This window comes from Podarcis filfolensis (genome assembly GCF_964270895.1).
Source record: "Podarcis filfolensis genome assembly, chromosome: 17".
NCBI classification, from domain to species: Eukaryota; Metazoa; Chordata; class Lepidosauria; order Squamata; family Lacertidae; genus Podarcis; species Podarcis filfolensis.
Genome location: NC_139621.1, coordinates 39161720 through 39189593, shown reverse-complemented (window position 1 = coordinate 39189593; position 27874 = coordinate 39161720). Strand labels below are relative to the sequence as shown.

Here is a 27874-nt window from a genome sequence, read left to right as displayed (position 1 = left end):
AGCACCCCCGGGTGCAAGTAGACAAATAGGGACCGCTTACCAGCGGGAAGGTAAATGGCGTTTCCGTGTGCTGCGCTGGTGCCGGTTCGCCAGAGCAGCTTCGTCACGCTGGCCACGTGACCCGGAAGTGTCTGCGGACAGCGCTGGCTCCCGGCCTCTAGAGTGAGATGAGCGCACAACCCTAGAGTCTGTCAAGACTGGCCCGTACGGGCAGGGGTACCTTTACCTATGATCTGTAAATATAAAACTGGGGGGTGGGGACCCCTAAACCGGATAAAATTAATTCTGTCAATGCGGCATGAACTCATGTATTTAACCTCTGCTATGTGTTTGATGGTGGAATGTTCTCCAAGCCCACTGTGTCCTGTGCACAACCCCTTTCTGACTCCTGAAGTCTCACTGACTCCCATACATCACAAAATGCAAACTATTCAGCCGTCTGCAACAATTTCTGATGAAGCGGAATCCCCTTTTTTTTCATTAAAAGGGAACATGCTCATTTAATTAGAATGCTCAGTTGTCATACAGAAATACCACCTCACATTCCACACAATTACCTTGTATATTTAATTGGATGCAAGCTGTGACTATGTTCTCTCACTCTGCTTATTTGAAATGGTTTTAATTTAGTGTCGTGCTTTGCAGCAGTCGGGATGAATGTGACAAGAGGGTGCCTTTGCAGCGGTGGACCAGGAAGGCTCCCTTGGCATCAACATAATCTTTCAGGCCAGGTGAAGATGTTTCACCCCTCCAGGGCATTTCTTGTGTTATGCCCTTGCTGTACTTCTTTCCATAATAGGGGTTTAGTCTTCATGCTTTCAAGTATTGAGGGCAGTGCAGGGAAAGGAGAAAAGTTATCTTATGTTTGAATCACCTTCAGTGTTTAAGTACTTACCGTATTTTTCGCCCTATAGGATGCACTTTTCCCCCTCCAAAAATGAAGGGGAAATGTGTGTGCGCCCTATGGGGCGAATGCAGGCTTTCGCTGAAGCCTGGAGAGTGAGAGGGGTCGGTGCGCACCGACCCCTCTCACTCTCCAGGCTTCAGGAAGCTCTCCGCAAGCCGTGGGAGCCCGGCGCGAAGTCCGACCCAAGTCCAAGGCTTCCGGAGACCAAGGCGAAGTCCGAGGCTTCTGGAGAGCTGCCTGCATCCTGAAGCCCGGGGCGCGGTGAGTAGCGCGCCCAGGGCAGATATCCGCAAACCTGGGGAGACCGGCGCGACTTCCCGCCGGGCTCCCTAGGCTTGTGGATAGCAGCCTGTTCTGGGGGCTGGGGTCGGGGGAAGCTCAGGCTTCCCCCGCCCCAGCCCCGCGCCTGGGGGGGGGGGGGAAATAATATTTTTTCTTTATTCCCTCCCCCAAAAAAACCTAGGTGCGCCCTATGGGCCGGTGCGCCCTATGGGGCGAAAAATACGGTATTCTATGTATTGAAATTTCATTTTGTAAAGTCACTTTGAGTCTCCTCTGCCCCCACCTCCTTTTTTTTTTTTTTAAAGTCAGGATAGTGACATCCTTTGAATTTCCTGCTTCAGATACTGAAGTGTTGTGGTTTGTCTCTGACTCCATCTATCCACATTGCAAAATATTAATTTCAGTTCTACCTTTCTAGATAGTTTCCTTCAGAATCTGCCCGCTGCTTTTACTAGTTTTTCAGTGAAACTGAATCTTGAAACAGTAGAGACGTATTTTCAGAACCTCTTAGAGGTTTGTTTTTAAGTGAGAATCAACTGCATTTGCTTACCAGTTTAATGGGTCATGTAGGAGGAGTTTGGATTTGATATCCCGCCTTTCACTCCCTTTAAGGAGTCTCAAAGCGGCTAACATTCTCCTTTCCCTTCCTCCCTCTGTGAGGTGAGTGAGGCTGAGAGACTTCAAAGAAGTGTGACTGGCCCAAGGTCACCCAGCAGCTGCATGTGGAGGAGCGGAGACGCGAACCCGGTTCCCCAGATTACGAGACTACCGCTCTTAACCACTACACCACACTGGCTCTCATGTAGGCATGTATCTATTAATATACCCATGCTGTGTACCTTGTATCTAAACCAGAGTAAGCTACTGCAGTTTTATCTGGTGCACATCTTCCCATATGGTGTAATTCTTCTCAAATAGGAAATAACAGAGCAGAAAATAGTAGCAAGGCAAGGAATGTGGCTGATTATATTATAGAAATGTGAAATTCAACCAGGGCCATTTCACCTCTCTCCTTTCTACAAACTTCACTTGCTTTCTCATGTGTGAATATTTTCTTCATCCTCCCGCCTTTTTCAGCCAGTGTCTCATCTAAAACTTCCTCTGAGGTTAAGTATTTAGAGAATCGTTGGATCCACCACTTCAAAAATGTAAGAAGGCAGATAAAGCAACTATGAAAGCTGTAAGGTTCTTAGAGAAATTATAGATTCAATTTTACAATGCCACTACCAAAATAATTTATTTTCAAAATAAAAGTTGCATTGGTTTACTTCTAATGATTAAAAATCTGCATCATAATGGAGTTTATGTAGTTCAGGTGATAATCAGTGTTCACACATCTTGTTCTTTCAAATGCAAGTGTACAAGTAGCATGAACTACAGGAGACACTGCTGATATGTCCTTCGGGTTTATTATTTCGTGAAAAAGCAGCAGCATCCTTACATCTCACATCATCCAGAAAAGAGAGACAAGACCGTCAGATTCCTAGCTAAGTAGCATTTATGATGCTTAACTTTGTAATAGCTGTAGGGCCTGAGACAGGGCCTTGCGGAAATTTCTACAGGGAATTCTGTAACTGTGTCATCACTGAAGGTGGACTCAAAGCGTGGACACCTTAGAACACTGTACCTTTTCCTCCAAGCCACTCTAACATACATAACTGAAGGAATTGCTGAGAACTTTGAAGATCAGATTCAAACACGGTTCAGAGATCTCTTGGGAAAATAGCATTCACTGGGGGTGGGAGAGAAACCCTTGAAATCAAGAGGGGGGGGTTGATCTATGCTCATGTTCATAAATCAACTTTTCCACTGGACTGATGCTTAAATACACAGCACATTGCGACGAGAGTTTAGATTGCACGTGTCCTTGCAAATACCATTGTAAAAAAATAGCAGAGGTGGGAGGAAACTCCTCTCTCTGATCTCTCTGAATAGGCTGCGTCCGCTCAGCATGTACGGCAAGCAGCATCTCAGGCAGGAGGTTGGGAAACCAGAAGGGGCAGAGCTGCAGAGTCAGAGGTCTGGAGAAGACGGATAGGAATAATACGATCCATTTTCCTACAAAGAGAGAGCGAGAGACAGAGATGAAAGGGCACAGTGAATACACATGTAAAACGCAAATCAAATCTTTCTAAATCTCGCTGAATGAAGTGTTTCTCCTCATCCCATTAAAAATCTGTCCCAAAGTTGGGCAATCTTCCCTTCCTTTCAAGGAACATTTTCTCTAAGGGAATCTATGGAAGTGGACATGTCAGCCATGTGCAGGGCCACCACTCCGACTCTGAAGGTAGCCACCATCCCAAATGTTTCTCTCAAGGATCTTTAACCCCCCGCAAAAACTTCACTAACTCACACAAGGAGGGGAACCTTTTGAAAGAGTGGATTTATAGTCGTACCTTGGCTGTTGAATGCCTTGGTACTTGGATGCTTTGGCTCCCGAGCGCCGCAAACCTGGGAGTGTTCTGGTTTGTGAACGTTTTTTGGAAGCCGAACATCCGACGCGGCTTCCAATTGGCTGCAGGAAGCTCCTGCAGCCAATCAGAAGCCGTGCCTTGGTTTTCGAATTGTTCTGGGAGTCGAATCAGACCGGTCCCACCACCACTCTTCTGAGAAAAAACCCACCCCACCCTCCCACTATATAGAAGGGTCTGGTGATTTCTGTTTCAGTGCATCTGAAGAAGTGTGCATGCACACGAAAGCTTATACCCAGAACAAAACTCAGTTGGTCTCTAAGGTGCTACTGGACATTTAAAAAAAATAATTGTATTTTTTTTCTATTCTCATCCAGTCATTCTCATGTTTGTAACAAAGGTAGTAATCTAAACATTGAAAAAAGTAACATGAGAATTGACTTACCATACAATACAGTGTAATCTGCTGGGGGCTGGCTTATAAACCTTTCCCACGCAAACTTTATGGTAGACTTGCAAAAAATCACGAGATTGTGAATAAGGAAGCCCACAAACTTAGTTTAGGCAAACTTGGGAGGAAAGAACTAGGAGATGGAACAAGTTAAAGAGTGGGGGAAGATTTTCTCTTGGCGTACAACTTTAAGGAGGCTATTGCACAAACCAGAAGCTAGGCTTTTAGAGGACATGCGCCTTATAACAGATAAGCTGCTTCATGGCTACTGGGTGCTTTTCTTCCCCCAGCCCCCAATGTACTGCAGATCATGCTCTCTTCAACAATCTTCTGAAAGTGAGGACTTAACTCAAGATCATTTAAGTACCACATATGTCAAACATTTCATGATAAGCATTCCTCTTTGTTCCATATACTAGCTGCTGCCTGTGGGCTTCTCAGAACCGCACACCACCTAAACCAATATTCACTTCAGTTTTACCAAGGTAATGTGGCTAAAGCTCTTTCCGTTAGAGAAAATGCTTCAAGCCTTTCACAGATTCAGTCAGTTTCTAAGCTTTTTCTTGTTTCCAAAGCAATCTCCTCAGATTTCTTTTAGATCAGGCAGAAGGAAAGCTCCCCCCCCCACCCCCCCGGTTTGCTGTATGCAGCTGCTTCCATACAGACTAGAAACAGAAGCAAACACTCAGTTAGTGCCTGAAGCCACCTACCCTAGTATCATATTCAAGAACAAACGGGGGAAAGTCAATTTGTTCGGGGGGAATGGCTGCGAACAACTGCTGGAGGCTCTCCACGTGGTGGATTTTGTCCTTTAGTCCCGAGACCGTAAAGGTTGTGAAAAACCATGTTGAAACCTAATAGACAAGAATGGGAAATAAATGTTACCAGAAAAAACTGTCAATAACTGCCCAGAGTCACAATCTAGCAATTCCTTCACCATTTCAGCAGACAAAGGTAAAAGTGCATGCACAATTCAGATTGCTAGTTTAGCAATGTTAATATAGCGTTCTCTAAGACAACATTTATTATTGTTGTTGCTGTTGTTGTTAGTAGTAGTAATTACTCACTCTTCACCCTAAGGGTAGGTATCTAAATGGCTTGGATGAAAAGCTTGAAAGAACTAACCAATCCAAATGACAGTGGTCCTGATTTCCTATCTTGCTATGTAATTAGTCAGCTCATGTTATAGAAGAAGCATGCAATGGATTTGTACAAACCATTGTACAAACCGATTATGCCCCATATTTTGGGATCCCACACATTCACTACAACCCAAAACGTACAATTTCCCCATTGAGTAGGGCATACTTCACCTTTGAGCGAAACGTTGGATGGACAAAGTACAGGGCCTTCAGATTTTTTTTGTACCTAGGTTAACAACAAGAGCAGTAAACGTCTCAAGTTTTAAATGAACATTTGCAGAAATCAAACAAGTTCTTAGCAAGCTGCTCCATGTAAAAAAGGGCACTTGTTTCAAGCCGCAACTTATTAATGTATGTGCAGCACTGACTTGAATTGTTTCTGTGGGGAAGCTCTACAGAGACAATGAGTAGTCTCATGACAGCTGATCTGCTTTTTTCATAAAGCCAAGGAAGCTTATTCTAGCAGCCCAAAGGTGCTGTGTCACACAAGTGACTGGGCATATTCTGAAACTAAGCCTCCCGACTCATTGAACGCACTGTGTCTCCATGCCCACTCCCTTTTAAAATAGTTTCTTTGTGATGCTTTTTGATCCAAAAGGGAAGTAAGGAGAAAGGCTTCGAGGCAAGCCAAGTTATACTTACTTGGCATCGACAATGTCAGAGAGTTTTTTTAGGAAATCGGAATCTAGGTGATTGTAGATATTAGTGAGCGTGTGGAAATACACAATGACATATTCCTTCATTACAATGTGGTCCATTACATGAATGAAGTACAAGAGCGCCTGGAGAAAGAGAAAAGTCACAAACGTCAGATTTCAGCAGAGGACTGCAGCATCCATCCTTGCATGAGTAATAGGGCTAAAAGCAGAGCAACCTTTAGGGGGTTTGAGGAAAAAGTTCTTTCAAACTTTTTGAATATGCAGCACTTACATATGAGAACAGATTCTCTCAAGAAAGAAAAAAGTGAATGCTTCACAATAAATTCTTCTCCAGCAAAAGATGCCATTCCTTTCTCACCCAAAAACAAGTGGTGAGCTCACAAATCCTGAGTTATCATGAACAAAGTGGTAGGCTTGAACCAGAAGCTCCAATTCCCCCTTATTTATTTATTGAATTTATATACTGCCCTATACCTGGAGGTCTCAGAAAGATCAAAATATACAAAATAAAAATAAAAACATTAACCCAATAACCCCCCTCCCCCCAAAAGAGCTACATTTTAAAAGGGTATAGGATGTTGATCAGGTCAACCAAAAATCTGGTTAAAAATGGAACGTTTTGCCTGGCACCTAAAGATGTATAACGAAGGTGCCAGGCAAAATTCCCTGGGGAGAGCATTCCACAGATGGGGAGCCACTGCAGAGAAGGCCTGTTCTCATGTTGCCACCCTCCGAACCTCTCGAGGAGGAGGCAAATGAAGAAGGGCCTCAGAAGATGATCTCAGGGTCCCGGTAGGTTCATATGGAAAGAGGCGGTCCTTGAGCTATTGCGGTCGTGAGCTGTTTAAGGCTTTATAGGTCAAAACCAGCACTTAGAGTTGCGTCCAGAAACTAACTGGTAGGTAGTGAAGTCGGACCAGGATCGGTGTAATATGCTCAAACCGTCTTGCTCCAGTGAGCAACCTGGCTGCTCAATTCTCACTAGCTGAAGTTTCCGAACCATCTTCAGAGGCAGCCCTACGTATAACGCAGGCCTTACCCATGAAATCTACTGGCTGGTCAAATGTTTTGTATATGCCTGTTTATGTCTGCAAAAAAATCTGTCAATATACTAATGACAGCCAGTTCTATTACCCTTTCCCACCTAACTTAGGTGAAGTAATGGAAATGCTGGTGGAAATGTACTCCCAGTTAAAGAACAGGTCCACAGCTGGAGATGTTGTTAGCCTGGCCTTATCGGATATATTGATGTGTTTTGAACTGAAATGAATTGTCATGTGCTCTGGAAATCCTCTTAGGGGTGAAGAGCAGGATATAAATGTACAAAAGAATAAATAAACCTGTATCCAAAGAGAAATTTACTATTTAATCGCCAATAATTTTTATGTTTGTTAGGATCTCACCTTCTCCATGTCTATTAGAGTTACAGGAATATTCCTTCCAACCACTGCCATTACTGTACGACCACAGTTATCAACACCTACAAATAGAATGAACATCAGAAACTTTTAAAGGTTAATTTTAAAGCCCCCCACTTCTGTGAGCAGAAATAAAGCTCAGCCTAAAATCTGGTAGTTCATAAACACATGGTTTTAGCAATGAGGGAGCAATACTTTCACTTTCACTTCATAGGGCACTGTTTCAAGGGCCACAGTTGTCTGGGACTGTAAAGGTCATGCTCCTTGTTTTAAGCCCTTTTCAGGTCTATGACCATCCTCTACTGAACAACTTATGACAATCTTGCATTACTTTTGCCAATCTTTGACTAAGTCAATTTATTTATGTGTACAAAATTAAAAATAATTTTCAAAGGCTGGATTCTCCTGTACAGTGTAGCATTAAGACATGGAGACTTCCTTTTATCACAGTATATCTTCACTGCAATATATTCAACAAGGAAGAGTTAAGGGGTAATTAGAATTTGTGACCTTGAACTCACCAGTTTGGTATAAAGCTTTAAGGGACGCAATATCAGACAGGTCTTCTGCTCTTGCTCGACAAAGCCAGCGATTGTAACTGGAAGGAAGCCACATAAGGTTTCAGAACTTGGACTGATCTGGTTGTCATGTTTAGCAATCAAAGACCACCTCCAGAGACATATTATTAGACAAATACAGCAAACAGACCTGTCATACTTCTCACATGATGTTATACGATGTCATAATCCAAAAGGAAAACGCAAATGGAGCAGTGTGGGATTAAGTTGGAAATAATTAAACAAAAATAAGCAGCTGAGCTGCCATCCTTCCACTAAATAGCACAGAAGCTATGTCTAAAGCCCCCAGGACAAGAGGAAGTGTTCCCCATGTTTCTAAATCTGCTAAAATACACCATGAATAGTGTAGCAGCTCCCAGGAATATAGCACTGAAGTTCAAAACACAATGAATCACAATAGGAATAGTCATCTGCAATAACTTCTTACTTTCTCTGATGCTGCTTTTGTAGTGCTGCCTCTGAGAGCTGCCCTTGAAGGATAAGACGCCTCTGTTTATCAACATCTCCCTCCATGCGGGCAAAAGCATGGGAACCAATAAATGAAAAGTCTGCTTCCAGGCCTTCCTCATCAGAATTATCTGCAAAGGATGTGCAAGAACAATGAAGTAACTGTCCAAAGTAGAGCCACAATACAAGTCCAGTCCAGGAAAACAATGAGACTTATGGACAGGAGATAGAGATTATATTGCACTGCATTATGAGTTCATCAGTATCTCTTTCTGCAAAGCAAGCAGAGTGGATGAAGTGTGGCACTCAGAGTTCACCATATGGCAAGCATCAAGTATGTCAGCTAGGCGTAATTATTCAGAGCCAAAACAGAACACTGAATATGTGAATGCACTTTCTTGAAGATAGGAGGCATTCTGTGAAGTCTTAGCCAAGCCTTAATTACAGAACTTGCATGTATATATTAAGAAAGCATAGGGAAGACGGAAGCTGGAGGCAGCCCAGCACGCCCTTCTGAACCCTGAAATTTGGATAGGACTGGAACCATCATGACAATGTGCTCCTAACCCAGAGATGGTCAATTCTCTGATCATCCACCAAAGCAATCAGGGCAGTTTCTGCTCCAAAGTCAGATTGGGATGGATATAAATAACTTCTGCCAGGAGGTTGATGAGCCACCAACTGCACCTGGACCAGACTTAATAATGGTATAATGGAATTTCCAGTCATGGAAATCTAATGAAGCTACTGTCATGGAAGAAGCAAGACTGCTCTTCTAAGACTTCATGGATAGCCTTTCACACACAGGTTTGTGCTGGTTTTTACTCACAAGGTTTCCAAGCTGGATAAATAGATCTCTGCCATGGATGTCTATTTCACATTGCTTTTTAAAATCCACCTTCTGGTTTTTGTGTTGTTTTTAACCATTTTTAGTTGTTTCATTATTGTTTTGTACTTGATATGTGTTTGTGTGCATGCCTAAGGTGATGTATAAGAACAACAAATGATGTATGTTCTGAGACTGCCCTCTTCCTCCTCTTCAGTGGTAACTGACTGGTGTCAGGCATATGGATCTTGATGGCGGAGAAGAGATACAGATCAACAGGTGGTCAGTCAAGCCCTGCATCTAAAGCTCCAGTCTCCCACCAAAAATCCAGCTCTCTTGGCAAACAGGAGAGGAAAACTGGATGAGGACTCTGCCCACAGCAGTGAGGAGAGGAAATTCAGGCCAAGTTGTGCCTCTGAACACTGAGGGAAAGAGTCACTTATCATGAAATGCCTTCCTCTGACGAGGAATGACTGGGTCTGCTTTTATGGGGAAATAATCAAATACTGTATTTCCAGGGGTTTCCCCTCCACGGAAGACCTGAAAGCTTTAAGTGTGCTATACACTTGCACAGATCCAGAGCCACAGAAGATTTGCTCCCAGGCATGAGAAGCCGAAACAGAGCCAAAGGGCAGGAGCTAATCCTATCTTATATCAGCTTCACAGACAATTCGCTTGACCTTGTTCTCACCCATTCCAGCTACAAATGGAAAAGCTGTTATAGTTTGAATACCTATCTCTCCCAATGCCTTGGGGATAACTACATTAGCTCTGTAGATGATGTTTATCCTAACTCTGCAGAAGACTCTCTGGACACAATCTGCAAACTCACCCTCAGAAACACCTGGCTTTTCACTAATTCTGATCTGACGCTCTGGCACGACTGGCTCCCCTTCAGCATTGCCAATATCAACAGGAAGGAAAGGCAAGGACTTTTTCTCCTCTTCTAGAGACCTTGGGAAATACAGAGGCAGCAACTTCTGATAAGTATCCTGGAAAAAAAGGGAAAGTTTTAGATCTCCAGTTTTCAAGGCAGGTTGAGAACAGGTCACAAAGACCATTAAATGTCCCCAGGTATTCTTTTGCATGGTGAATCATGATAGCACGAAAATGACCGGTTAGTCAAGACCTACACTTCTCCCATAGCTGAAACAAAGTTGCAATGCATTTAGCAGCCCCCATCATTTTTCTTTCAACTTCTGACACGTGCCAAAAGGTTAGGATGCAGAGAATAAGTTTTAATGCAAGTTTGATACAATGAATCTACAGTCATACCTTGGTCGTCAAACGTCTTGGTACTCATCTGTTTTGGCTCCTTAACGCCGCAAACCCGAAGTGAGTGTTCCGGTTTGTGAATATTTTTTGGAATCTGAATGTCCAACGCTGCTTCTGATTGACTGCAGGAAGTTCCTGCAGCCAATCGGAAGCCACGCTTTGGTTTTCGAATGTTTTTGGAAGTCAAACGGACTTCCGGAATGGATTCCGTTCGAGAACCAAGGTACGACTGTATTCGCTTATCTCCATCCTATCCTTATGCCCTAATGCTAGGGATAGGAAACCTGTGGATTTGATGTGCAGTAGAGTCCAATAGATGGATCCCTACAAGCCTTCCATCCTTTTCTTATGCAGCAACATTTTGTGCAGGGCAGGTGCCAGAATTCTGCTTCCAGAGTGCAACAGAATACTTGCTGTGGCAAGCAAAGTAAGCTTCACCCTGCTATGAACAGCTGTGCTATGTTTTGGAAGTGCTAAGAAGGGATCAACTCCAGCCCTTAACCCTTCCCCAAAGTGCTTTGGAAGCACAGGTGTACCATAAACCTCCCACTTCGCTTTCTAGCTTCAAGCTGAAGTGCAGAGCCAAGGTTTGTCTCTCTGCTTCCAAGGAACATAGAGCACCTCACAAGCACAGAATCAAAGGAAGCTCCCACTGCCATCTCCACCTCTGAGCTGGAGAGGGGTGCTTGAGTTTCTTGGCTTGGTTCCACCCTTTTGGAGTACTGGGAATGTGCCTTTAAGTGCAGAGCCAAATCAAAACCCCAGCTCTCCTGTCCAGCTCCAGCACTAGAGCTGTGGCAGTGAGTATGGGATTGCCCCAAACTTCATGCTGCAATTCAGAAAAGTGGCCTTAGGGGAGGAAATGGGTCCTGGCAGCCACACAGGGTAACTTTCAAGATTAGTACTTTGCACATGTAAATTGCACAGATGAGCTGAAGGCTATTTAGAAGAACTGTAAAATTGCAACTTGGGAGTATATTTGTGTCAGGGAACTGCCATCAGAGCCAAGAGTGGAGGTAAGGCTCCCCAACGATGCAGGAGAAGGGACCAGCAGGGAGAGAGAGAACACTTCCTTTGGGGAAGGAAATCGGCGTGACACCAGGAAGAAAGGGGAGCAGGGAAGGACTTCGGAGAGATGGCTCCAAGACTCTTCCACTGAGACCAGCAGGGAGAGCCCAGGACCTCCGCTGGCCACGCCCACTCTGCGCAGAAGACTTCCACGCAGGGAGGCTAGGCGGAGACTTGGCGTCAAAGAGCTTTTATGTTGGAAGAAGTTCAGGAAACGCCCACTGACGGATTCTGCCAGTGACTGACACAGCCACGGAGAAAGGGCTGTCCAGCCAGGGAAAGGTTTAGCCAGACAACGTTGCCTAGAGCAGCAGCCCCCTTACGCACGAACAACCCCCAATTCCCTTTACAATTTGTCTGAAGGAATAAGAAGGTATTGAAACCAAGATTATTGTGTATTTTTGGACGAGAAGTTAATCAAATCATTGGAGTGGAGAGCAGTAAATAGAGATCAAGGCACGAGGGTTTTGGGACTGGGTTAGCTCAGCAGCAAAGCAATGCCTACAGACATAAACAGAGTACTTTACAAACCTCTTCAAGTTCAGACACTGCAAACACCACTTTTTCAAGAGTTTCCCCGTGAACCTCTAAAAATCGTCGGACGGTTCCTGCAATTGGGGGGGGGGGGGGAGGAAGAGGGAGAAATCAACACACAGAGTCAGCAAAACGAGAAGAAACAGACACCCATGTTGATGGAAACTATAGGACTACCCTTTTCTATGTCATTATTTAATGTTATTAATTGATCTAATTTAATTTAATTAGTTATTTTGCACATCCTTGTTGACCACATGTACTGTGGTGGTGTTTGGGTTTCCTGACAATAATTGCTTTGGGTTTGGGATTTCGTTTTCTCAGTCTCAATTAATGCCTTTCCCAGACAAATGATGTACATAGGAAAATAAGTACCTACAGCCCTTAGTGCAACTTGCGTGAAAGTCCTTTACAACTCCTTCATTTTACTTCACCACAAGGGCTGTTGTAAAACGTTAAAATTGTTTTCTCTAACAGAAAAGCCAGTTGCACTTTTCAGTGTAAGGACAGCCGGTTGCAACTTAGTCTAAGGGAAGTGGAGCAGGGGATTGGAGAGGGCCTTTGCAGTCAGAATTTTGCAATATAGTCCCCACTTCAGTAATTATGTTTTGAATTGGGATGTAGGGAGTTCAACCACACATTACCATCTTTCTCAACCTACTTCAACGTAGCACCACATCAAGGCAGCTGTGCCAACTGCAAATAAAGGCAGACTGCATTCCTAGCAACCAAAAGGGGAAGTCACCTGCCTCACTGTTTTACTAGTTCCTCAAATTTTAGCTTGCATATTCTTATAGTTTTTACACTATGACAACTTAAGTCATGGGTAGGCAAACTAAGGCCAGGGGGCTGTATCTGGCCAAATCGCCTTCTAAATCTGGCCCATGGACGGTCCGGGAATCAGTGTGTTTTCACATGAGTAGAATGTGTGCTTTTATTTAAAATGCATCTCTGGGTTATTTGTTGGGCATAGGAATTCATTCATCCCCCCCCCCAAAATATAGTCCGGTCCCCCACAAGGTCTGAGGGACAGTAGACTGGCCCCCTGCTGAAAAAGTTTGTTGACCCCTGACTTAATTGAAAGCTTTGCAACTGAAGACCTAAGGTGGCTTAGATTAACATGTATTTTCCTATGAACCCTTTGCCACAACCCTCTAGTCCCAATATTCAACTGTAACTAAGCCTAAGTATATATAACCAAAATAATCACAAATCCTGCTCTGTTGTTCTTAGCAAAGCACAATGCATGAAGATGAAGTTGTATATCCAGCAAAGGTCCTTTCAAGGCTACTTACGCAGTGCTATGTGGGTAGCATCCACTAATGGGTAACCTCGTTTCACTGTGTTTATCACACAGAATCCGACTGAGGACATCGCTTGCTCCCTGCAGCCAGAAGGATAATGAAAAGCGTAAGCATCACAAACAAATCAATGCAACTGATGTCATAGCAGGATCATGCCAGCTTATTCTGTATGAATAGGCTGCATTTGTTGTAGTGGTCCAACAGTGGTCATTAAAATTACCGGAGCAACACCAAATTTGGAATCAAATAGTAAAAAGGATTCACAGAGATGGCTTAATCCATAATAGGTGCCCATGACTAACATGATTATGGATGTTTATACTTTTGCTTCATACTGTGGATAGATTTTGCTCTTCAAAAGCTTTCAGACATTGGGCAAGACAAAAAACCACACAGAGCTCCCACCATTCACCATTATCCCACCTCACAAACACAAAATCCACATGAAGACACCATAGAAGTCTGCAAAACGTGTCTGGGGTTACATCAGATAGGAAATGTGTTAAGCAGTTTAGCAATGGAAAAGAGGGTTAAAAGGAAACGATAGAATTTTTTAGTAAATGATGTCAGTTTGCATCCTTAATCTAGTAGTCATTCTCTGAACTGATCTTCAATTGCAATTTATTATGTTATTTATTTACAGACCACTCATAAACGCCATCTCCAACTCCTCAAAAGATTCCATCAACGGTGTCTGAAAAATTTCACACATCACTTGGGAAGACAGGCGAACTAATGTCAGTGTGCTGGAAGAAGCAAAGATCACCAGTGTCAAAGCGATGATTCTTCAACATCAACTTTGTCGGACTGGTCATGTTGTGTGGATGCCCGAGTATCGTCTTCCAAAGCAACTACTCTATTCCAAACTTAAAAATGGAAAGCGTAATGCTGGTGGTCAGCAAAAGAGGTTTAAAGACTCTCTTAAGGCAAATCTAAAAAAAAAAGGAGTCTGTCTCACCAGAGTAGTGCATGCTCTAGTTATCTCCCGCTTGGACTACTGCAATGCGCTCTACGTGGGGCTACCTTTGAAGGTGACTCGGAAACTACAACTAATCCAGAATGCGGCAGCTAGACTGGTGACTGGGGGCGGCTGCCGAGACCACATAACACCGGTCTTGAAAGACCTGCATTGGCTCCCAGTACGTTTCTGAGCACAATTCAAAGTGCTTGTGTTGACCTTTAAAGCCCTAAACGGCCTCGGCCCAGTATACCTGAAGGAGCGTCTCCACCCCCATCGTTCTGCCCAGACGCTGAGGTCCAGCACCGAGGGCCTTCTGGCGGTTCCCTCATTGCGAGAAGCAAAGCTACAGGGAACCAGGCAGAGGGCCTTCTCGGTAGTGGTGCCTGCCCTGTGGAACGCCCTCCCATCAGATGTCAAAGCGATAAACAACTACCTGACATTCAGAAGACATCTTAAGGCAGCCCTGTTCAGGGAAGTTTTTAATGTGTGATGTTTTAGTGTATTTTTGGTTTCTATGGAAGCCGCCCAGAGTGGCTGGGGAAACCCAGCCAGATGGGCGGGGTACAAATAATAAATTATTATTATTATTATTATAAACACCAACAATTGGGAAACACTGGCCTGCGAGCGCTCTAGTTGGAGAACAGCCTTTACCAAAGGTGTCATGGGCTTTGAAGACGCTCGAACTCAGGACGAAAGGGAGAAGTGTGCTTAAGAAGAAGGCATGCTCGGAAGGCACCCTCACTGTGATCAACTCCCGCCCGGAAACCTATGTCCCACTGTGGAAGGACGTGTGGATCCAGAATTGATCTCCACAGTAGCATAGACTCACTGCTATAAACCTGTCCATGGAAGACAATCTTACTCAGCTACGAGTGATCTCCAAAGAAGAATTTATACTTAACAAGTGCTTTTGTAATAATAGCAATATCAACAACAACAACAACAATAATAATAATGATACTTTTATTACTTATAACCTGCCCATCTGGCTGGGTTGCTCCAGCCACTCTGGGTGGCTTCAAACCCATATAAAAACATAAAATCAGGCTTTCCAATGCATTCTGTTCCTTGGAATGGCATGTAGTGCTTCTCATCATCTACCCTCATTACTAAGCAACTAATATTGGAATGTGGGGTACGGAAGAATCTAAAGCACGTGGAAAATATATGTTTGGATGAAGAGAGCCAGGGGATTAGATGTTGACATGTATACTTTCACAAGCTATCCAAGATGTTAAGGTATGATAGATACGGTAAGTTTTAAAAACTTATTTCTTTACACTAGATATAGGTAGGTAGCTGTGTTAGTCTGCCATAGTCGAAACAAAATAAAAAAATTCCTTCCAGTAGCACCTTAGAGACCAACTAAGTTTGTTATTGGTATGAGCTTTCGTGTCCATGCACATTTCTTCAGATACCTTTACACTAGTTACACATTCCAAAATTTTACATGCACTGTTGTTGTGTTTGTGTATGTGTGTTTCACAAGGTACTTGCCTGTCACAAGCAGACACATGCTTACTTTGCAAGTTGCAGAATGTTGCGATAGCAGCTGTACAGGGAGCTTTCTGCTGCTGTCCGGTATCGACTTTTGTATTTGGGACCCACAGTGTGAATGATGAAACGGGCAGCTAGATTAAATCCTTTTGTCAGCTTTGCTTCTCCTGTCCGGCAGCCTATAGGAAAACAAAACAAAGCCGGATGAGCTAAGTAATATTGAAGCAACTGAAATATAAGGATTTTAGGCTTAGCACAGAGATCCTCTTTTATGGATGGATTTGGGAACACACAACAGCTCCCCATATTATATCCATGCTTCCTGCCAAACCTAGGTAAGAGAAAAAAGCAGCATGCACAGCTGTGTAGCTGGGTACAGAGAAGTCTCAGTTAGACATAGAGATAAGCCATGGTTTATTAAGAGAACAAGTCGGTGTGAGCCTTGGGTTCACACAACCCTACACAGGTGCAGGTAGAGGGGGAGGAGGAAGAGGAATCTGGAAGCTTTTGCTTCCATTTTTATTTTTAACTACCTGTAACTTAGTTTTGTCCAAATCTGACAGACCAACTTTATAAGCAATGGTCTGAGGCTGACCTATTCTGGTAAATCACAACAAGTGTTGCAATATTTTATAAAGATCTGCCGTGAATGTTTTTCATGATTTATTCATATCATCACCTATTCATTCTTGCATCGCTAATGGTCATTTTAAAGAAATTTATTACCTTGCTTATTTTATGAGGAAGTTCAGCTGTGCAATTTGTAATTTGAAGAGGGGGTGGGGGAAGAGGGAGGAGGAGAGAGACATACTTTGAATTCAGAAGCTATTCTCTAAATCAGATATTGTTGTAGGGGAAGAGTTTGGTTAGCCCTGTAAAATGGTACAGTAGTACACACAATGAACAGTCGTTGATGTAGTTTATTTATAATTTACTCATGTTGTGGTTTTCTATATGTAAACTCTTGGTACAGAATTGGGCTGCAAGTTTAATTCTTCCTCAGATATGTATTTTTTGTAACCTGAAACATTTATCAGTGACCAAATTCTCTGTTCAAAAAATCATCCCTCCAAATATTTGCTTCCATTACACCCAATTGTGTTTTTATTGAATTAATTAGAAAGCTCAGTAAGAGGGCTCAGAATTCATTTCATATTTGTTGACAGTTGGAATAATTTTATACACAGCAAAGACAGCTCCATCCATCAAAGACCGGTATAATGAAGTAAGCAAATATGCATCAGTGACAAAATTAACTTAATATATCAGATTTAAAGAACAAAGTTAGAGACAAGATACCTTTTTGGTCAGCTGGAATAAATGGGTCCGTCACTATAGGGGTTATGGGCTAATTCCTGGTACAGCATACGATTGTGCAACGTTTTGAATTGCTTGTACTCTTGGTTACTTTGTAGAGTTATGTTTATCAGCTTCTAATTTTATTGCATTGTTACTTTTTATCACCTTTGTAGCTGATAAACTGAATTGTTACTATATAAGATAAATATATGAAAAATTAATTTTAAAATATGCTAAATGTTTGTTTACTCTTTGTCTTACGCATATGTAGCATGATCATTATGACAGACACGTTTTAACTTTACAGCATAGTTTGCTCATGGATTTTTTTTTACTGTGAAATGAACTTTTAAAACCAAAGTGCAGTCCCCTTTTTGGTTCAAGCTGAACGTTTTGAAGTCAATTGGATTAACTTTACTATACTTACCTTTGAGCTTCTGTAGCTCAGCTCTCAGGTCAGGTCCCGCATGTGTGCAGATACTTTCAGAAACTGGGTTCTTGTCCGTGAGAGACTCATTGCTGGTGTTCACTATGGCTGTGCAGTTCAGCAGTGCTACATCCCCCCTCCTGAGGAAAAATCACCACCATTCAGCAGGCGGCACGGAAGAAAATAGAAGCACAACACACACACACAGGAAGCTTCTCAGAGCTGTTACATGATTATTGTTGCATGGTTATAAAAGAGAATATACTTCATTAAGTTTTTCCCATCAGCTTTCTCCTGATATGTATTAAGAAGGCAGTTATAGAAGAATTTATATTTACGTCTCTGGGTGTCTGAGTGCTCATGTTAGTCATGGAGTGCACAGTATGTCAATGTATCACTTTTCAGGAATTGAATACAATGGAAAGACATAACCTCATTTTCAATACAGTCGAACCTCGGTTTTTGAATGTAATCCATTCTGGAAGAGCGTTCGACTTTCAAAACGTTCAAAAACCAGGGATCAATGGGCGGTCGGCAGAATCCATTGAAAAATGGATAAATGCGCCTCGGAAGCCAATTACTTCTGGGTTTTCGACGTTCGGCTTCTCAATTGTTCGTTTTCTGAGATGTTCAAAAACCAAGGTTCCACTGTGCTTACAAGTTAAGAGTTATGTCACAGTACAAAGGGAAATTACAGAAGAGTTATTTGAACACATATTATCTTGCTCATGGAGTTCATGGAGCCTCTACACCAGGGATGGGGAATCTGTAGCCTTCCAGATGTTGTAGGGCAGAAACTCCTATCAGGCCTAGCAAGCATGGTGAGTTGTCAGGAATGAAGGAACTGTAGTCCTAAAACATCTGGAGGGCCATAGGTTCCTCTACCTCTGCTTTATGCTCATTATTAGTACAGACTATACAGTTAAGAAGATTCAGGGCATTATACATCTATAGAACAGCAGAAATTTATATGCAAGTGATATCCACGTGACTTCATAACTGAATATTTTTAAGAAGAGGTTTTTGCTACACTTGGTTCAGGATGCAGCAGCAAGGATGTTAACAGGCGCATGTCTATGGGATCATGTTACACCTATCTTGCAATATCGCCACTGACTGACAATCTGCTTCTGGGCACAATTCAAAGTACTGGTGATGACCTTTAAAGCCCTAAATGACTTAGACCTGGGGCTGCCTCCTCCTATACCATTCATCCCACTCCCTAAAATCAAAAGGTGGTGCCTTTCTCTGCATCCCACATATGACAAGGCAAAGTTCATGGCTACAAGAGATACAGCCTTTTTCAGGGGCTGCACCAATATTGTCATCTCCAGTGCAGATGACTTCTTCTCTGGTCATTTTTAACCAGCTTGTAAATACTGTACATTTTTATTCTGGCAGGTTTATCCATTTATTTTTTTAAACTTCTATATGGTCTTTAGGACAAAAATCTCACAAAGGGTGTACAATGAAGAAAATACATCAAATGAAAATGGGAAAAGTCCCATTATAAACAATAAATACTGACTACAACCAGCAATGGATAATTGGCCCCAGTATTTGTTACCACACTTTAAACTCCTAAGGCCATTATAAAAATCTCTCTCTTCAAAGCACATTTAAAATATAACAGAGGCAGCGCCTGCTTAACTTTTGGGTTGTATTTGAAACGCCAGGGGGCCACTGCAGAAAAGTCCCCTCTCTTATGCCTGCTAGCCAGATAGATTTAGCTGACAGACATCTCAACAGCACCTTGGACATAGATTTTAGGATTATGGCATATGGATATAGTTTTTTGCCTAAAGTCATTTTTACCCATTATCACTACTGTTGTTGCTTTTAAAAGAACTTTTAATGTTGTGCTATTTTATTTGTTGCGCATTTAATATATTTTTATTATTATAGCCATTTTAAATAATTGTACTGTAGTCTGATTTTAAATTCTTGTAAATAGGTACATGAGTATTAGAAGGGTGATACAGAAACATTCATTTACTAAATGAAATGAATATGCTGAACTTCTTACCTGTTAAAGCAAATCTAATCAGTGTTCTACAAAAGTCAGTGCTCAGGATTTGATTTTATTAACCCCCCCCCCCGTGAATATCAGCCAAAGTTTAAACCAAAAAATCAATGAATCACATAATGCCTAAGAATTTTATGTTAACAAATGCAATTATTTCAAAATCGTGATGTGCAAGCTTACCATAATATTATTTTTTCACTGATGTCTTTCCTATATGGGAAGGGGGAGCAAGCATCAACTTGAGTCTTTTCTACTGGAACTGAAGAGTTCAACTGATCTGCCACATAAAGATCAGTCCAGCCTTGCAAACCATCAATATCCACAAAATTGGAAGGAGCCCCCAAAGGATCCATGGAAGGGATCGGCAATCGGTTCAGTTTACTTCATAAGCACTCCACACTCCTACTGGAGTCCTGCTGGTATTCTGGACACACCACAATCAGACACTCGGGCTCTTTGTTAAAAACGGAGATGAAAGTTCCTGTGAAAAAGCACATCAGTAAATCATTGTGCTGTGTGAGCTTGAAAAAAAACAGATGTGTGTGTGTTTTGACAAAAGATTCCTTCATAATAAAATTGTAAGAACCCGAAGGGCACTTCCTTAGAGAAACGCTCATTCAGGGATGCGCAGTTTTCCTCCCAAATGATTCCATTTCAGGAATACTATTTACTCCTAGACTAGTCTCCAAGAAGCCATTTAGGTGTTGCTCTCAAAGTAGCAGAAAATGTAGTCCAGAAGCAGGTTTGCCACTTCAGATTGCAGGCAAGAACCTGCATGATAGAATGCTCCTTTATATGATTTGTTTTATGTGCACTTACATGTCAGAGAAATGGTTTCTGTCCTAGTTTTCCCCTAATACGAATAGCTAGTATTCTTTGTGTAGATTTACATCTATATACGTTGCAAGGATGTTGCAATGCTTGATTATTTATCTTTTATCAAAGAGAGACTGCAAGTAGTGACGCCAACAGGGCCATGAAATGCAGGAGGACAATAATAAGGCCACACAGAGCTGGGACATAAACAAGGCTTAAATAATAATAATAATAATAATAATAATAATACTCATTCAGAACAAGGATAGCACTTTTTCTTCCCCCTTAGGTTCTCTCCATGGCTATGTATGAGGATAAAAAATGTCTTTTGTTTTTGTCCTTGTTTTCATTATATATCACGTGTTTCCATTTGTATTTTTACACTGCGAACCAGCCCTGAGATCTTCAGGTGAGGGGCTGTATACAAATATGATAAAGAAGAACTAGAAGTTATCCCCAAAACTGGCAGAAATAAAGAGACCCAGCATGTTGCTTACACTTGAGAAGTTTCCCTTCCTTCCTGAGGAATGAAAAGACGGGCAAGTGAGGAAGTAAGTGGTTATTGGTTTGGTTTGTTCCTGTTCTCATTATGTACTCTGTCTATTTTGTGTATTTAATGCTGTGGACTGGCCACCCCAAGATCTTTAATAAATTTAATAAATAAATGAAACACACTTTGTTTGTTTGCTTATTAAACCTGCCTGCTGCCCTTTATCTGTAGATCTCAGGGTGGCCCACAACACGGGCATAGCTGCCCCCTCCAAATCAAGTAAACAAATAAAAATACATAACTGACCAATTGCGTTGCAGATAACTCAGTTCTGCCCCAACATAAATCCTGCCCCCCCCCAAATAAATTCTGCCTACGCCCATGGCTCACAGCAACAAAACTTTAAATACTTGATGTTTTAGTATGCTTTTATATACGCTGTAAGCCACCCAGAGCGGCTAGGGAAACCCAGTCAGATGAGTGGCGAATAAATGAAATAATGATAATAATAATGATGATGATGTTATGTTGTTGTTGTTGTTGTGAATCGCCCTGAGACCTACAATGAAGGACAGTACATTATACAAATTTAATAAACGAAACACACTGGGGGGGAGTGTTACTGGGTTGCTGTTTTTATTTTGATTATATATATTGTGGTTTTTATGTTGATCTTTTCTGTGAACCGCCCTGAAACCTCGGGGTATAGGGGTATATAAATTCAATAAATCATCATCATGGCCGGATTTAGGTTTGATGAGGCCCTAAGCTACTGAAGGTAATGGGGCCCTTTATATGACCAGCTGTCCTTTGTCAACAACAAATTGTTGCTGTTTTTTGTGTTGAATGTATGCTATAATTTGTGGACCTAATAGGTATCTAAAGCCATTTGCAGTAGACAAAATATGTATTTTATCCAAGTAATTGATATGGAAAGGAGTAAACCAGTGATATTTTAGGGAGAAGGGTAGCAGGTGGGGCCCAGTACTTACATCATAGGAGCCTACACAACACAAAACATTGTTGCTGTATGTAGGTTTTTATCTTATATTTTGGAAATGCACATCCAGGTTTTTTTTCCTTTAAATTTTTTTGGGGCCCCCAAGAGAGTGGGGCCCTAAGCTATAGCTTGTTTAGCTTATACGTAAATCCGGCACTGATGGTCAGTATAGAAATTTAATAAATAAACAAAGTAATAAAATAAGGAGCCATTAAATAAGTCAATGATTTTATAGGCAGCGTGATGAAACATTATGAAGGTTCTTAAAAGTGAAGTTAGAAATAGATTCTGATTTCCCCCAGAAGATCCTCCAGAGATGCAGCAGGAGCCGATTTTTACATGCCTAAATCGACATATTAAAATGAGGATGTTTTCCGGGTCACAAACGTTTTAATTAATCTACATCTCTTTTCTTCTCTCCCCACGTCCCAAAGGATTGCTGGGGAAATTACCTTAATGAAGCAAAGTCCAAAAATTCTACTAAAAGGCCAAAATTATATAAGGGACAGCATACAGCAGCTGGAAATCTGAGGAAAGCACTGAACTGTTGCCCTTCATCTGTCGATCTCAGGGCAGTTCACAACACCAAAATAAAATAATAAATAATAATACAGTGGTACCTCAGGTTAAGTACTTAATTCGTTCCGGCGGTCCGTTCTTAACCTGAAACTGTTCTTTACCTGAAGCACCACTTTAGCTAATGGGGCCTCCTGCTGCTGCTGCCGCGCCGCCGGAGCCCAATTTCTGTTCTCATCCTGAAGCAAAGTTCTTAACCCGAGGTACTATTTCTGGGTTAGCGGAGTCTGTAACCTGAAGCGTATGTAACCCAAGGTACCACTGTACTGGACCGAGGCCATTTATTTAGAAATTTAAGTTAACCCTCTCCTGGATTCACATACAGTGGTACCTCTGGTTATGTACTTAATTTGTTCTGGAGGTCCGTTCTTAACCTGAAACTGTTCTTAACCTGAAGCACCACTTTAGCTAATGGGGCCTCCCGCTGCTGCCGCACCGCCATAGCACGATTTCTGTTCTCATCCTGAAGCAAAGTTCTTAACCCGAGGTACTATTCCTGGGTTAGCGGAGTCTGTAACCTGAAGCGTATGTAACCTGAAGCGTATGTAACCCAAGGTACCACTGTACTGGACCGAGGCTGTTTATTTAGAAATTTAAGTTAACCCTCTCCTGGATTCACATACAGTGGTACCTCTGGTTACGTACTTAATTCGTTCCGGAGGTCCGTTCTTAACCTGAAACCGTTCTTAACCTGAAGCACCACTTTAGCTAATGGGTCTCCTGCTGCTGCTGCACCACGCAATTTCTGTTCTCATCCTGAAGCAAAGTTCTTAATCTGAAGCACTATTTCTGGGTTAGCGGAGTCTGTAATCTGAAGCGTATGTAACCTGAGGTACCATAATAATAATAATAATAATAATAATAATAATAATAATAATAATAATAATAATAGCTTTCTCTGCTTATGTTGTGCCCTGTTTACGAACCGCCCCGTGACCCGCGGTATGCAAATGTAATAAATAACCGAATCAATCAATTTCCTTTATTCGACCGATAGTCAGAAATAAAACATTACACGATAATTATAAACTAGAGCAGTAATAAATAACAAGGATGGTGGGCGAGGACGAGAAGGAAAGCGGCGCCAGGCGGGCCCGGAAGACCCCTGGTTGGGTCCCTGAGGTAACTGAGGGGGCTGAGGCGCGGGAGGGTCGCGTGAGGGGAGAAGAGGAGGAGGCCTTAGCGGGGGAGAGGAGGGACGCGGCGCGCGGCGGCGGCGCGGACTGACCGCCTGAGGGAAGAAGGGGGACACTCACGGTCGCTGCTGCTGCTTCTTCCGCCGCCCGTCCAGGCCCGGCGCCTCCCGCTCGGAGCCCTCCTTCCTCCCCCTCACGCGACGGGGGAGACCAGCGCCGCAGCCTCCTCCTCCTCCTTCCGGTGAACGCCCCGATCCTGCCCAAGCGCCACCTAGCCGCTCTTCGCCTTGCGAGGGAGGGAGGTTGCGAACTACGCTGAGGCGACCGGCGGCGCCGAACCGAAGGGGCCACCCTGAGGCCATCTAGCCCGACCCCCCCTTATGCTGGGGGGTCTCTCTCTCTCTCTCTCTGCGAAAGAAGCCCCCGGGATGGTTTTGTTTTCGAGCAGCGGTGCGAGCTAGAAAGCGCTTCTGAGGGGAAGACGGAGTGCTCCGTATTCAGCGTCGGTTACCAATTCAGGGAACAAAATGGGGGTGGGGGGCGAGTTTGATTTGCGCGCTTCTTCAAGGAGGACTTTATTCTTGTTTTTATTATGGGTTGTTAGCCGCCCTCAGCCCGGTCTTGGCTGGGGAGGGCGGGGTATAAATAAATTATTATTATTATTATTATTATTATTACTCGTCCTGAATTCTCCCCCCTCACCACCACAGGGCTCCTCTCGGACTTGCCTAATTTGTGCCCCCCCCCAAGCCCTGCCAATGCCACGGCATCCCCTCGTACAGCACATAGTTGGCCTCCACAACAGCCTCGCAGGGCAGTCCAAATCCAGTTGCAACACAGCAGGCTGGTAGAAAACATCTGGAAAGCAGCTGGAAGCCGGTCCTCCCCCCCCCCCAAAAAAAATTGATTTATTGATTGACTTGGGAGAAAACACGGCTCCTGTTTTGAACCCGGAAGCTGCCCACGCAGGCAACGACGTCAGGGTGTCTCTATACTTTTTTTAAAAAAGTCTTCTTCTCTCGTCGCAGTTTTGAGCGGCTTCCTTTTCCGGTGACGCTTCGCCCCTCCCCTTCCGGTTCCCTCAGATGGTCAGTTGCTCCCGGAACTTTGAGCCCCGCGATGAGGAGCACGTGCTGCGCAGAAGCCGGAGGAAAATAAAGCCGCAGCTGACGGTAAGCCCGGCCAGCGGGCGGGGAAGCGGTTAGGGCTGTTGGGCCAGAGCTCCCCAAGGAAGGGAAGAAAGAGAGTGTCTCTGACCCAGTGCAGAGTGCATTGCTCTCGTTTCCCGCGTAGAGGGCATATCCGTGTGGACGGCAGAGCACGGGGGGCTTCAGTTGTTACCCTCTCCTCTTTGCGTGTTTGCTGAGAAATTCCAACTCGTGAGTACCTCCTCAAGTGTAGGGAATCCGTAAAAAGCAGAGACATCACCTTGCCAACAAAGGTCCGTATAGTTAAAGCTCTGGTTTTCCCAGTAGTGATGTATGGAAGTGAGAGCTGGACCATAAAGAAGGCTGATCGCCGAAGAATGGATGCTTTTGAATTCTGGTGCTGGAGGAGACTCTGGAGAGCCCCATGGACTGCAAGAAGATCAAACCTCTCCATTCTGAAGGAAATCAGCCCTGAGTGCTCGCTGGAAGGACAGATCCTGAAGCTGAGGCTCTAAGACTTTGGCCACTTCATGAGAAGAGAAGACTCCCTGGAAAAGACCCTGATGTTGGGAAAGATGGAGGGCACAAGGAGAAGGGGACGACAGAGGACGAGATGGTTGGACAGTGTTCTCGAAGCTACCAGCATGAGTTTGACCAAACTGTGGGAGGCAGTGGAAGACAGGAGTGCCTGGCGTGCTCTGGTCCAGGGGGTCACAAAGAGTCGGACACGACTAAACGACTGAACAGCAACAAAACAACAATTGTGCCTACACAGACCTCTGGCCCATAGGCTTAGGTGATTCCCCAGGCCATTCCCTCCCTTCTTAGGTACCTTAGCAAGCTGGGATTGTGTCTTTTTGCCCTGTCACTGGGAACTGAGCTCCCCATCCAACATGCCACTGAATAGAGCGGAGTTCTTGTTATTAAATATACCAAGAAAAAAGCACACCAAGAACTCAGGCCAAACTGTGGGAGGCAGTGGAAGACAGGAGTGCCTGGTGTGCTCTGGTCCAGGGGGTCACGAAGAGGTGGACATGACTAAACGACTAAATAATATCAATAAACAATTGGCAGTAGAGCCCTGTACCTGAATTGGGGTCCGTGCATTGGAATACGTCGGGGGACAGCCACACTGAATATGGATGCTGCAGGAAGACGTGACAGCGAGGATGGGGCTGAAAGTGTGGCCCAGCTCCACCATCAGTACAGATGTGCCCTGCATGCAAGTAGCATGTGAGCAGGGCTACTGGCTCTCCAGGTCACATACTTTGAGTAAGGTGTTGCTAATTTACATCGTTTACCTGCCTGATTAGAATTGTAGAGTTGGGAGGGACTCCGAGGTTTATCTAGTCCAACCCCCAGCTATGCAGGTATCTTTTACCCAACGTAGGGCTCAGACTCATGACCCTGAGATTAAGAGTCTCATGCTGTACCAACCGAGCTATTCTTTGGCAATGTCCTGGGAAAATGAAATTGTTTAGTTCCAATGGACCTGAGCTGTATGTGTAGATAACATCTGCACAGATGTATCCTAAAGGCAGTGCTAAAAGCATACGTCCAAGTCATCCTTTAAAAATACAGTGGTGCCTCGCAAGACGAAATTAATTTGTTCTGCAAGTTTTTTCTTCTTGCGAGTTTTTCGTCTTGCGAAGCACGGTTTCCCATAGGAATGCATTGAAAATCAATTAATGCGTTCCTATGGAGACCGCTTGCCAGGCTGGCGGTGCGGAGAAGGGCTTTTCTCCCCACCGCAAGCCTTCAGGACAGGTACGGGAACAGAGGGGAAGGCGCGCAGCGCTTCTCCTCTGTTCCCGGGGCTTGCGGTGGGAGGAGGGTTTTTCCTCCCCACCGCCAACATTCAGAACAGCATTCTGAATGTTCCTTTCGTCTTGCGAAGGAAGCCCATAGGGAAATTCGTTTTGCGAAGCGCCTCCAAAACGGAAAACCCTTTCGTCTAGCGGGTTTTTCGTCTTGCGAGGCGTTCGTCTTGCGGGGCACCACTGTAGCAGGAAAGGCTGTAAATACAATGGAATGGAATGTTTCTATGCTAATTCTTAAGAGATGGAAGAAAAACAGCCATTGCCTAAGAGCCAATACTTATTTTCTGCATTTCTGCTTCAGAATTAACATTTGCCTCCTCCCCCTTCTTGTCCAGACTGGATTCTGCAAAGACCTGTGAATCTCTCCATGGGGCTTACCAAGCAATATCTACGTTACACAGGCGCTGCCCTTTTTGGAGTGGTTGCCAGCCAAAAAGGGAATATTGTCTATGTGACACTGCGGGGCGAAAGAGGTCGTTATGTAGCAGTGCCAGCCTGTGAACATGTTTTCATCTGGGATACTCGGAAAGGAGAGAAGGTGAGCAACTTTCTTAGCATTTGAGAAGGATGTGCAGTAGTCCAAGATGTCATGTTTCTTGCATTTCATGTCTAATATTGTATTTTTGTTTGCTGTGGTCACAGAGTTGTGATGGTGTCCGCTGATGGCCCTGTATTCCCTTTTGGCATTTTTGTATTGCCATTCCCTACACTGGATAGAACTCTGCTTATCCATATTGCAGAGAAATACTTGAATTAAGCATAAGAGTTGACATTATAGCAGTGCCTCTTAGAGCACTTTCAGTGGTAATCTCTTTCTTGCTAGCAGTTCTGCCCCTTTATTTATTTGTTAATACAGAATGTCTTCCTCTTAGCGTGGAGTATATAGTCAAAATAGCAGCAACATCAATTTTTAATAAGGTACTAGCAGACTTGGGGGAACCCCTGCACTTTAAATTGCTCTGAGTGTATGATGGTTAACAGTAGTTAACAAATCTGTGTTATGAGTCCTAAGGCTTGCAGCATATATTTAATTAAAAGATGTGCCCTTCCAGCCTTTTCTAGGTGAGCGTGGCTGTGTCACACCATATGACAACTGTGTTTTGTATTTCATCTTGCAGGTTCTCATCCTTCAGGGCCAAAAGCAGGAGGTTACTGCTCTTTGCCCATCCCCAGATGGTCTTCACTTGGCTGTTGGATATGAGGATGGATCAATCCATGTATTCAGTCTCCTAAGCGGTGAAGGAAATGTTACTTTCAATGGTCATAAGGCTGCCGTTACTGCCCTGAGGTATGATGAGCTGGGAGGAAGACTGGCTTCAGGATCAAAGGTTAGAAATTCTTTGGATAACTGGTGGGTAATAGATGTAACTAAA

General features: G+C 43.5%; 2 protein-coding genes across 7 annotated transcripts in view; one reads left to right on the top strand and one right to left on the bottom strand.

The window, feature by feature from the left end:
- Positions 1–2579: 2579 nt before the first annotated feature.
- On the bottom strand, positions 2580–23755 carry GDAP2 (ganglioside induced differentiation associated protein 2). 3 transcript variants are annotated; one of them, XM_083593601.1, is made up of 14 exons: positions 23654–23755; positions 19696–19996; positions 17490–17629; positions 15789–15942; positions 13294–13382; positions 11996–12072; positions 9954–10113; positions 8276–8426; positions 7792–7868; positions 7256–7332; positions 5836–5975; positions 5365–5419; positions 4758–4905; positions 2580–3247 (listed from the first exon to the last, which is right to left on the bottom strand). In XM_083593601.1, the coding sequence occupies exons 2-14, from the start codon at positions 19866–19868 to the stop codon at positions 2949–2951; spliced, it is 1740 nt and encodes a 579-aa protein (XP_083449727.1). In that variant the 5' UTR covers positions 19869–19996; positions 23654–23755; the 3' UTR covers positions 2580–2948. The 3 variants fall into 3 exon arrangements, with proteins under 3 accessions (XP_083449727.1, XP_083449725.1, XP_083449726.1); XM_083593599.1 differs by having other exon boundaries at positions 4762–4905; XM_083593600.1 differs by lacking the exons at positions 17490–17629; positions 19696–19996; positions 23654–23755 and adding an exon at positions 16329–16895 and having other exon boundaries at positions 4762–4905; positions 15789–16267.
- WDR3 (WD repeat domain 3) overlaps positions 23641–27874 on the top strand; it is a 28568-nt gene continuing 24334 nt past the window's right edge. The window contains exons 1-4 of one of the 4 annotated variants that reach the window (XM_083593049.1): positions 23641–23774; positions 24562–24705; positions 26837–27039; positions 27620–27829. In XM_083593049.1, the coding sequence (XP_083449175.1) occupies positions 26869–27039; positions 27620–27829 (381 nt within the window). In that variant the 5' untranslated portion in view covers positions 23641–23774; positions 24562–24705; positions 26837–26868. Of the gene's footprint in view, positions 23775–23804; positions 24074–24561; positions 24706–26836; positions 27040–27619; positions 27830–27874 lie in introns of those variants that run through there. The other 3 variants (XM_083593048.1, XM_083593050.1, XM_083593051.1) reach the window with 3 other exon arrangements.

Bases quoted from the DNA above. Each gene is read 5' to 3' on its own strand.
- GDAP2 (XM_083593601.1), bottom strand. From the start codon at position 19,868: ATGGATCCTTTGGGGGCTCCTTCCAATTTTGTGGATATTGATGGTTTG. The intron at 10,114-11,995 runs GTTTGTAAAGTA...CTTTTTTTCCAG, and splicing joins CAGTGTCTGAACTTGAAGAG to GATACTTATCAGAAGTTGCT. The intron at 7,869-8,275 runs GTAAGAAGTTAT...GCTTCCTTCCAG, and splicing joins CAAAAGCAGCATCAGAGAAA to TTACAATCGCTGGCTTTGTC.